General features: G+C 30.0%; 1 protein-coding gene across 1 annotated transcript; it reads right to left on the bottom strand.

The window, feature by feature from the left end:
* Window positions 1-3,755: 3,755 nt before the first annotated feature.
* On the bottom strand, window positions 3,756-9,594 carry LOC105362149 (uncharacterized; the record flags this gene model as incomplete). Its single annotated transcript, XM_011499502.1, has 3 exons — window positions 3,756-4,627; window positions 9,002-9,164; window positions 9,324-9,594. Coding segments are annotated over 3 exons (849 nt in total), but the record flags the coding sequence as incomplete, so codon positions are not given.
* Window positions 9,595-13,076: the final 3,482 nt, after the last annotated feature.

Below are 13,076 nucleotides of genomic sequence, written 5' to 3'. Positions count from 1 at the left end.
TCTATATTCTGATGAATTGGCACATTCAAAATCTATTTACCTTATCTATTTATCTTATGACGAATATTATTGATTGTTTATAATATTTATATATTACATGTATTACGATATAATCATTTACAACCATACATTATCATTGTTGTAGATCTATTTATATATTCAACGTCTATTATAGATGTAAAAATTTGAAATAACGAAATACTTGAAAGTTTTTAAAACCATCAACTGCTATTGGCATATTTCTGCTATTTAATAATATACTAATAGATCCCAAAAGTTGTTAATACGATCAACTGCGATCACTCAATTCCTTTTTTTAGGTTATTCATTATATATGAAATATTTTATCGATACGAAATCTATGAAATCTATTTATCAACGATTCTGCTAATTATTAGCACAAAACATTTCTATAACTCAAAAGTCCGTCTATCTAAGAAGTTTCAGTGCTCTTTGTTTATGAACAAAGCCTTTATATTAATTCAAGTTAAAAATATTGGGTACATATATTTTCACACAGTATCTTAATTGATTATTTTTATATACTTGAAAATTTGATTATTTCAACTAGAATTACGTATAAAATATTACTCATATGCAGATATTATATAATACTGATAATTTAAATTTCTTTCTTGATAACTTCGATTAAATATTTTTATATATAAGTAAATATCAAAGAGTGATCTCATGCTGCCATCAATGACAATCATAAATGATGTAGTCAAAATACACAACTACAACAATATCTTAATATTTGTAAATTTTAATGTTGAATATCTGTATCAATGCCTATCAATGATTACAGCGAATGCTGATAAATTCAATTTATCCATGAATCTTCAAAAAAATTCCACTCTAAAATGTATATTTGTGTACATATACATATACATACATTAATTAAATACATAAACATTCATTATACTTAGAGTTTATTATTTAAGTTAGTTATGACTATATTCAGTATTTCTAATATTTAATATAATACTTGTTATTTAAATTATTCTAATTATATCATTTTTAGTCACTACAAACCGTAGTAATATTAATTATTTAAAAAATATTATATATTGATATAATCATTTATAAACCGTATTTGAAAATTTCAGATTAAGTTTATTTATCACTTTTTTCTAATTGTTCGTGTACACTTTGCAATATAATTTGTTTCTCTATTACTTCTAAAAAAAATTCCAATACAAATAAGTCCTAACAAAATTACATAATTTATTATCTTATTTGTGATGATGCATTTAAACTACGACTTTAGTTAATAAATTATTCCGTAAAATAACTACACATACATATAGTAACATCGAAGATTATTTAATTATTACATCATTAACTTTAGTATTATATTTCTGATTTTGCTTGATAGTAAATCACAATTATCTATTGACATTATTGACAATAGATAATTGACAATTATCACAATTATCTATTATATTGTAAATTTTTTTAATTAATAAAAAATAATTGTAATATTTTCTTTAACTGAAACGATTAAAAAAAATGTAAACATTAATTTAGCTGAAATATTTCAGAAAATATTATTTTAAATATTCAATTATATGTACTAATTCGTGTGGTAGTCCTATCAATTAATTGTGCATGAATACTATCAGAAGTGCATTAAGTCAACAATAATATCTATTTAATTATTATTGACTATTAAGGAATATCTATTACAAATTAATTTATTTAGAATTTATAAAATTTTAATAAGCAATAGCAAGAGCTATAGTTTCTCTAGAATAATTTATTTATAATCAACTGCTTTTTAAATGAGCGAATTCCTTTGTAACTAATATGGATATGGATGACATGGATATGGAAAATGTATGATAGAAACGTCGGTATCGGAGTAAATATTCAATATTTGTATATAAAATGTTGTTAATTAAAAATAAAAACTAAAAGTGTATTTCTCAATAAAATTCATTGAATAGTGAATAGCAAATTTTTAAAGTAATTGTAAAACGGTATATATTTAAAAACTTTTGACATTTATTACATTAAATATCTAAACATTATAAATGTGTTAATCATCTAAAAAGTCATTTTTTAAAGTTGTAAAATGTAGAATGTAACTTATAAAATAAATATAATTAAAGGTATGTCTTTAATGGCATTAAGAATGCTTTATGTTGATTATAATTAACTTAATTGTCGTTAAGAAATTTGTCAAAACTAAAAATATTTTAACTTTAAATAATAGAAATGAATTTAAAATCTATTCTGGATAATAACAAGATGATTAAATAATAAAAATGAATTATTTTATAAAAATTTAAATATTAACTTTTACGACGTACAAATTACAGTTAACATTACATATTACATTTCATTAACAATAACTAATAAAAAAAAAAAAATTTTTAAACTTTAGGCAATTATCTTAAAGTAACATATATATAAATTTCTAAAATGAAAAATATTTTTATTAATATTCTTATAAAATATACAATATAATAAATACACTTCTCTGTTTCTTTATCTGTTAAAAGTGTTTTAACTTTGTTTAAAATAAAATTTACAATATTTACAATGTGAAATAATTATGTCAAATTTTAGATCAAATCTGTGATAAAATATATATGTATTATTACGATTAATATCAACAAATTTATAGCTTATAGTAACAAATTAGTTATAAATTTTTTGATAATAATTTTTACTTCGTATAATACTTATAGAAATATAAATAGAACTTTATATATAATTTTTCCCTCTTATATTCGTAATAAATAAAAGAAAAAATGCACAATAACGTAAGAAATAATGTATTATGCACCATAAATATTAAAATTTTAATGTTTAGTCTATACAAATTTTCTTCATCTTACAAACCATACATACAAACATATATCTAACTGCTACATAATGTATGTTCCAATAAAATTTATTTATTATTTTGTTTATTAATCGAAAATAAAAGTATATATACAAATATATTAATTATGTAAAGTAAAAATACTTCAACATTTATAAAATATTAATAATAATATATTATATGAATGACTATATATACAAAATTTTAAGGTCATAATGAAGCTTAATAAAAATGGCTACACATAAACATAATGCATAATTTACATTCAACTTATGTACAACATTTAGCCAAAGTATAATTATAAAACAATGAAATAGAATCATTAAATAATTTAATGTTAAAAGGAAAAGTAAGGGGCAAACATAAGAGTACAAAAATAAATGCAATGTGCGTGCGTGCGTGTGTGTGTCTCTGTGTTATATTTTTAATAACAAACTTTTCAAGGGAAATAATAACAATAAATTGACATTATAATGAACATTAACATTATATTCCATATAATATTCAGTGAACACTTACCATCAAAAATATAAATATTTAATTAATTACATAAATTTTTAAACACAAATAACAAATCTTAAACTACTGTAGTTTACCTAAAGATATTATGCAACTTTGATTAAAATATTTATATTTTTAAATTAAAACTATTAATATAAATATTCCAAAAGATTATTGAAATAGTTTCTATAGATATTTTGTTGAAAAATCATGATATAATAGTCATTATTTCTCAATATGTAAATAGACCGATTGTTTTATCTTTTATGAAATTGAAGTTAAAGTACCTTAGTTTCATAATTCTTACAATTACATTTAATGATAAACTTAAAAGGAATACATTAGGTTAAGAACAAAGACAAAAATGACGTAAACTGTAATTATAATGTATTTATGTTAAAATTTAATACGAGATTTTCATCTTCATTAAATGCATTTTATCATTATTTTCATAAACATAAAATTGATTATCTATTTACATTGTTATCAACTTAATCGAGTAGTACTTGTACAAACAATTAGCGATATGGTAGCCGGCATAAAATGAACATTATATAAAAACTTGTTTTGTAAATTAAATTGATATTACATCAATTATAAGCAATGACAGCAGTATATAAAGAAAAATAACTGTTATATTTCTCTTAGATCTATTAGAGGAACAAAAACATATACATATATTCCCACATATATCGATATCTCTACAAGTCTATTTGTATGTGACTGTTTTATTAGACTCCCATTTCATCTTTTATAGGATTCTATGTTTCTATTTATATATCTATTTTTCTGTATAATTGGTTTTTTTTTCTCATTGGGCTTGTACAGTGTCATTTCTAAACGTAATAGTTCATAGTAAAATAATTTATCCAATAGAGCTATGTATTAGATGGCATAGAATGTATAGCTAATGCAAGAGCTTGTTGCATTTGTATTCTAACATCGACTTTTTTATCTTCAGGTATCCTTCGCATTATTGGGAGTAACGATAACAAAAACATCCTGTCGTAATCATCGTCCTCGAATTTAAATTTCTGACTGCTGCTGTTTGACGATATCACGTCCGGAAAATCATCGGCGCCGATGGCCATCGACGTCTCACACATCGATTTCGGAAATTGCGATACAGACATGTATTTGCATTGATCCTCATCATAGGAATTGTTAGTATAATCCTCGGAAACGTCTTCGTGAGTCAGTGGCATCTCATACTCCTGCATTATATGATAAGTATCCATCTCAACCTCGGATTTAACATTTTTACACTTTGTTGTGTAATTCGCGCGATAATTCCTATGCAATAAAAGACAATTATAAATAAATTGATTTGCTCCTTATTCATTTGGCATGAGAATTACGATAAAATCATGAAGGCAATATGAAGGAGTAAATTGTTGTAAAGGCAAAGGAACATTCAATGTTGAATGGATGCCTGACATAAAAAATAAAAAATAAAAAATAACAGAAATTTAAAAGGTAAAATTAGAAAAATAGTTATACAAATAAAAACATTTAATCAAAGTAATATAATACCCATAAAGTCAATAAGTAAGATCTATTTTCAATTAAAAATGTATATTTGTAATTTATATTTATTGAGATCGACGGATATGTCGATAATAAATTACATGCAATGTGATTCTATGAGAATATATGCCATAGTATTAAAATTCTTTAGTAAAATAAGTATAAAGAAATCAAAATTATTATAATTTTAATCCAATAATGCAAACAATTTGGGCTAAATTAATAAATAATATATTCAATAGAGTTTTTAATTTATAAATAATATCTACATAATACGAAATTATATACTATTAAATTATAATTGAACTTATTACACTTCTACTTATAAACACGATTCATTAGAAAAGTTTTAAATGTTAATTAATATGTAACTCAATTTTATTAAATAATAATAATTTTTCTAATATGATACCGTATGATTATAATTTTTCATAGAAAAGCAAAATAGTAATGATATATTCGCGTAACTAAATTCGTGATTAAAAATTTAAAAAGAGATATGTTGTTAATAACTTTTTTTTACGATAAAATCAAATATATCACAAGGCAATGAAAAGGTATAATTATAAAAAAGTTACTATTGTTGTTGAAACGAATTATGTCAAATAATGACATTTCACATTAATTATAGAGATTAAACGTGAATTTGGTAAAAAAAAAAATATGTAATTTTCATTGAATTAGGCACGAAATGACTAAGACGATGGAAATTAATAAAATTAATAAAATTATGAAAAACATAATAAAATTTCTGCAAGTATTCAATATATTTCAAATAAGTATTAAACAAATATAAAATTATGATGACCGATTAAAGATTGAAATATGTAAAAAAAAAAAAAAAGAAGAAAAAAGTTTAACCGTAAGTAAGGATAAAAAAACAATTTATATCATAATAACTTATGAAAATAAAAGTTCATATTAAAATGTTATATTGAATCATAAAGAATTCCAAGAAAGTTTTTTATATCACTCGTGTGATGGCATCTATACAAAGCCATTGGCAATGTAAAAGGACGTTTGAATTTCTTAAAGATTTCTTAAGCGAAAATATCGTGATAATGTTACATACACCATATCAATTAGACAATTGATGTTTAGAAACGAGTAAAATGGATTATAAATATAAAACTTTAGCAAAACAGCATTATTTGTTTAATACAGAATGAAGTATACATAATTCAATAATACGCTATTCGAGATTTTTAACTTAAAACTTTCAGCTTTGTTGCAATTACACTAGCTACTATTAAAATAAATTATTGTTTAATTTAAAATATTTACTTTAACAAATATATAATATTTGATTGACACTTTAAAACAATTTTATTAAGTGCTTGATTTAGGTATATAATGTTGTTGAATTATTTGAAAATTTTTATAAATAAAAAAATTACAAAAATAATATTATTTTACAAATAAATCGTGACACATTTAGACATATTTTGATTATCTACGTTTCTATATTGAAATGGAAAAGTTTCCCAATATTTTTAAAACGTTGTATTTAAAATATTTAAATATATATTTTTCACTTTCAGCCAAATATAATAAAACAATTATATCAAACATGCACTGTTAGAAAAATATTGAAATATGCAGAAACACGAATTGTTAAGCGCAACAGCTAATTAAAAAGTAACGACCAACTTGCTGATTGTACTGTATATAATTATAATACCTAATATATTTATTAGGTTTTATATTTATAATAGGAATGCCAAATTTACAGTTAACTGTACAGTTAGCATTATTTAATCTCATTAAAAATTTGTTATTACAATAATTATTATGTGTCGGATGATACAAACGGTTAACAATTAAGAATAAAGTATTCGATAAAAATCGTAATTTATAATATTAATTATAATATAATAGTAATTAATTGATATTATTAAATATCATATAGCATTATACATGATTATCCTCTATAACTCGTATAATTTATTTATGATCATTAATTCGTTGTATTATATTATTTCATTTAATTTTAATGTTTCCTATAAATTTTTTTTCTGTCTGATTTTATACAATACATTCTCAATAATGTTTTGAATTAATTAATTGCTTTGTAATTTACTAAATCAATTACCTAAACATACCTTTACAATGTTAATGTACAAACTTTACAATGTTACTCTAATATAAACTTTCGTTGTACTTAATTCATTCTTACAATATTATATGAACAATAATTGATTGTCATAAATGCTTTAATCCGTTAAATTTTGTATAATTACGTACAGCTCATTTGTCCTGTCTAGAATATATTTAACTAAAATTTAACTATAACTTTAAACTAAATTTTTTATCCAGTATTTTCTCTTTAAAGCCGAATGTATAATATGTAAATATTAAACGATGTTATTACGATTAATCTACACTAAACATATCCAGCCAAGAAATTGGAATTCAGTGTCATATTATATGAATGTCAATACTAACGTACTCTCCATATATTAAAAATATGCATGTATGTTTTTGTAACGCGTTACACCATCAGCTAAGCTTACGACATTACGATAACACATATATCTCTGTTGCTTATTTACCACTGCATCTAATATTTCATTCATTTAATATTGATTATCACAATTGAAAAAATAATGATATATCTACTGACATAATTTTTATAAGTTACACCATATAACACGATAATTATAATTGATAAAGATGAAGAAGAAAAAGATTAGGATTTTTTATTAACAAATCTAGGCAGATTTTATGTTAAGAAATGTTCTCTGCAAAAGTTATAAATATAACAGCGGTACGGATTGATTGAAAGAAGACTTGATAATTAATACTTATTATTACATAAGTTATGAAGACAATTATAAATCAAATTCTATTTTCATTTATTCAACTGATTTTAAAAGATAGTCTATTTAAATAAATAAAGTGGGCACGCAAGATTTATTCGTATAATGATGTATATTCATACGTGATATGCTACTAATCAAATAAAAATCGCTATTATCGCAATATTCTAAAGTACTTATGTATGTACAGTCGGCTCATACTCTCGTATGATGTAAAATGTTAAAAAGGTTTTTAACGTTAAAAAGATTCCCTTGAACTATTCGCAAATAATGCAAATGTAAAATATTTCAATATCATGGAAGCATATTTTAATTATAGAAATATTTCTTTTTCCGGGCGTTCTAATATTTTGAATTAGTCGGTAAAATTTTTATTGCCAAATTATATGTTATCTATAAAGATTTATATAGATCATCGTCATTTGTAAGGTAAAATTGTATAGACATGACAATGTCAATTTTTATATAAAATTATTTTATAGATTTAATATTTTTAGAAAAAGCATTTTAATAATTCATATCTGTGATTTTACAGCCTTGTCGTAATGGAGATTTATCTTTGCATTGCTCAAGTAATTTTAACTCGAATTAACAATATTGTGGTATTCATATGTTTCTGAATGAATTTAATTCAACTATTCAGAAACGATTTCTTGGAGGTCAATTAAAAGTTGATAAATGAATTTAAAAAAAAAATAAAACCACTAATGACTAATCTCGAATGAATATGAAATTATACATTCCTAGCGTATTTGAAAGGATTGTTTATTCTATTCTCTTCGAGATATTCGAGGTTATGTATTTAATAGACGAATTCAGTTGCTTTCAAAATTGATCCGCAAGACATATGGAAGACGATGTACTTAGTTCGGTGAAAAACTGACCAAACTGACATTAATATTGAGTTGAGCATGAACCCAAAGCAACAACATTCTTGCAATCTCGGGTGTTGTTTTGCATTTTCATATTAATACTTAATTAAAAGAACGTATAGATAGCTGACTCGCAGTGCTAGTTGAAGGAGTAGAAAATGCTAAGACTCTACGATAAAAATCTCTGACGAGATAATTAAACGTTGATCATGAGTCTTGTATAAAAAAAAAATAGAGAAAGAAAAAGGAAAAAACATCGTGGACATGTAAGAAAGCAGAACGAAGGTCGGTTGTCGGCACGGCTGTGTGTTAGAAGATCGTCGTGTGGGGCACGTGGGACGTGAGAGTTGTGCGTGGCGATGTGGTGGGGCGGGAGAGGTGGCGGTAGAGAGGGCGGGGGACACGTACGCACATACGCACACACATTATATCTTCGGTTTCTTCATTACCTTTGTTTACTTTCCACATTGGGCACGAGAAAGAGCAACTGATCAAAGTACATGTACTTTTTTCGCTTCCTTCCGGCTGCGCTCCCCTTCCTCATCCTCTGCAGCTTGAGTTCCTTCATGAAGTAGTCTCTGATGTTCCGCCACTTGCTCCTCAAACTCTTCTCTGTAAATAAAGAAAGAGAAAGGGCTGACAATAGGGGAGCGAGAAGGAAGAAAGTGCCGAGGTCGGGGCGTCGTTGGGTACCGCCGGTATGGGCGGGCGCCCCCACCTCGCCGACGAGCATCGACGTCGGGACCTAAAAATCGCCCTCGGACCGCGTACCTTCGGCGTTCTTCTCCTCGTCGGACATGGAGCGCCATTTGGCAACCATGAGCTCGCACACCTGCTCCCAGGCGCTGGTCTTGGCCGCCCTGTCGCTGTACTCCTCGGAGCGGAGATCGTATATCGCGGGCCGCCTCCCGATCTCCTCGATAAATCTCCCGGTGTCGAAGCTTGGGCTGCTCCGGCCGCCGTCGCCGTGACTCCGCCGCCTTCCGGGCGCAGCCCGGCGACGCGGACTACCCTGGCGGCCCGTCCTACCCAGCTCGCCGCTTTGAGGTTAGGAAGCCGAGGACGAAGCGACAACTGGCACGCGAGGGCGGCCCGCGCGCCACTGCCAGCCGCTCGAGCGGCTAATGTCCCCCGCCGGAGGCGGGACGCGGGGGACGTAAGCCGTTCGCCGGCGGCGCTGCTGCCGGCACACGCCGGCCGGGGACGTTGGTGAGACCGGCGACCCGAAGCTCCAGTGCCCCACGGCGTTGCCAAATCGCGGATCTCGTGGCGGCGAATCGCCGGATGTCTGCGCTTTTCGACGACTCCGTTGGAGATGGGCGGAGATGCGCGGATTTACCGGTCGATTCATGACCGTTTCATTGAAGGGATTTCGGTTTGTCACGGAGGCCGTTACGTAACGGCCCACTGTCTTCTCTCTTTCTTTCTCTCTCTCTCTCTCTCTCTCTCTCTCGCTCTCTCATACTCTCCACCCCCGTCCCTCCCAATTAACCTCCCGCCAAGCGTAAGATAGGATTCGCTCACAATTGCACGACGCCCTTGTATTACGTTTACCTCCTTATCTGCACGTTCACCTGTTATCTTAATTCGACTCTGTTTAATAAGATCTTGAATGCCCCCGTAGAATCGATTCCGGCACGAGCGACGAGCTTCGGGTCGCCGTTGGTGATAATATATATTTTTTTTTCGTTTTATTTAATGATAAGGCGCCTCGTCAAGATGGAGCTTTTAATTACGTAGATTAGAATTCTATGTTAATTGGATGTTATTAGTCGTCGATCGGACGAGAAGATCTCACATTGGCTTGCTTGGTGAAGAGTGCACGTTGTCACAAGGTCGTGCGATCGCCATTCAATGTTCACGATCCGATAAATTAGTACCAATTATTTCGATCGTTAGGCTATAAAGATGATTTTATCGTGGGGCGGTTTTCGTTTGAGAGGGAATGCGGATTTTTGCACAAATCTCTCGCATTGATATTCGGTGTACAGAGTTCCTTTCGATCGTTCGCCCATGCACCTGTCACTTCGCAATCGCATCAATTGAACTTTGAATACCCATTGATAATTGTACGATGATATGACAAGGTACTAATGATATAATGATCGCCGCTCGTGGAATTTGCCTTTACAATTACTTAAAGTTTTAAAGATGCCCTAAGGCTTTAATTATTCGTCCACTTCTTGTTCGATGGGAGGACTATTTGAATCGCCGTTCCCGTTGTCACTCGAGCGATGATATCTTTCGTTCGTCAGAGCGGCGTGAGCTTAAGCGTAAAGGCGCGCGAGGTAATTTAATCATTAAAACGTGATTACGGCTTAGAGTACGGAAGCCGGGAGACGTTACTGGACTACGACATCTTACGACATGGCCATTATCAATGTTAGCGACGATGCACGATATCTCGTTCTCGCTCGCTAAAACAATAGAAATATCGCTAGTGGGTCGAGGCATCATTGGCCCTACTCTCCCTCCCTCGCGCCCTAAATATATTACGACATTTAGACGTCGAGGAGTGACATTATTTTATTGGCTCGGTACGAGGGGGGGTGGGGGGGGGCAGACAGACTCATCCAGTCATTGAAGAATGTTCGAAGAAGGACAAGAAGCCCGATGAGACGAGTAGGGCATTGAGAGAGCGCGCGCGCGCGCGCTTGCTCCCTTCTTCATTGGCAACAATGTACATCGAGCGTACGAAACTTTCTTTTATAATTTCATTGAGGGTCAATCTAATTTCTGCCCCGTACACAGATATACGTGCACAGATACGGAGCAATGAGTTAATGTACGCCAGCGGCGACATCCACGTCGGCATCCACGTCGGCATCCACGTCGGCTTCTTCTAGCGCAAAGGCCAAAAAGCGTATCCCATTCTCTATGCGCTTAATAGCCATCGTTTAAAATTCAATTGCGCCTCCTCGCCCTATTATTTCGTTATTTAAAAGGGCATTGAGTGCATTCGTGAGAGCGATATTCCTTGTCTTATCGTATCTAAGCCGACGAATATGCCGAAATCATTTGCAATGGATAGTAGGACGCATGGGCAGCTGCAGAGACGCGTCGGGAGAGGTGAAATTATTTGGTGAAAATATTCGAAAATTTTATCGATGATATGATAGTTGTGGGACATGTTGCATCGGCGTATAGATAATGCAAATGAGCTATAAGCGCTTATCAGCCAGGCAGGCAGCAACGTGCAAATAACTGACAATATTGAATATTCAAATAGTAGACACTCTGGTGTGCTAATGAGTCACAATCTTTATTTAGCAGTTTTTTCGTTTGTTTGTTTTTTATTTTCCCTATTTTATTTCTTGTTTTGTTTTATTTTGTTTTGTTTTATTTTTTTTATTTTTTTTATTTTTTTTTTGTTTTTGTTTTATGTTTATTGTTTTTGTTTTTCTTTTCAAAAACCCAAGGGTAAGAGTATTTGGTTATTCGACAATGATTTTATTCATCAATCGCACATCAATTTAAATTGAACGACTGTTTTTCTCGAAACGTGTTTCATGAATTAGACCTTGTATCGTTTTTAAATCATCCTAAGGTTCAATTAAAAGTACTTAGCTCTACGATTCCTATTATTTTCAAAAATAAAATTTCTCGCGTACAATAAAATTAATAGTCCATTTGTCAAAAATACAAGAAATTCCTGCGTAATTTTATTAACTACGCGCAATATTTTCATTCTTATTTATTAAATTTTTCTTTTATTAATAATAGTATGGTTTGTTTGTTTGTTTTTTTTTTTCGACAAGTAGAATTATTTAAATAAATTATTATGCCACGCTATCGAGGAGATGGACATCAGGGAGCGAGTTTGCCATTGCTTTACTGACTGACATTTGCATAATCTCGGAAATTTGCAACGATTGTTTTTTGTCGAACGCGACACCATTTCAATTCAATAAAGTAATCTCAGCACCAAGAAAGCCTCATCTTATTCTCTTTGATTTATTATATTAAACATCGATAGATTTTATCGATATTTTTCTCGGAGTCATGCTGGCTGCATTTCTAATCCTACCAATGGCAATGGGTTTCCAGGTACGACACAATGTTTCAATTTGCCATTAATAAAGCAAAAGCATTGCATTTATTCGATTGTGGATACGACGAGTCGTTGTATGTATAGAAACTTGTTAAGTTAGCATCGTGAGTCGTAAGAATTTAAGAAAACTCGAATTATAAGGACTTCGAGCTAGAAATTTTCTTCGTCTCCTCTTCGAAAATATTTTTAGTTATTATCAATTTCAAGGTAAGCGCAGACGAGCAATTTTAAAGGATCGACAAACGACGTTATTCCCGCTATAATTTTAAATTGGTATTAAATTTAAACTCGTCTCTCGCTTATCTATTCGAAAAAAAGACCTATGCTGCTCTCTTCTTCTCTTTCTTTTCTCTTTCTCCGGCCGTCGTCTGGACTACCCAATAAAGTATTATTTGCCTAACTACGTTCTTAAAATTGACCTCCGTGCTTCATTTAATTGCGTTTCAAGTTAAATCTATCTATCCCTTTTTTAT

Source organism: Ceratosolen solmsi, unplaced genomic scaffold (genome assembly GCF_000503995.2).
Source record: "Ceratosolen solmsi marchali unplaced genomic scaffold, CerSol_1.0 scaffold35, whole genome shotgun sequence".
Classification (NCBI taxonomy): domain Eukaryota; kingdom Metazoa; phylum Arthropoda; class Insecta; order Hymenoptera; family Agaonidae; genus Ceratosolen; species Ceratosolen solmsi.
This window is presented reverse-complemented; position numbering and strand designations above follow the sequence as displayed.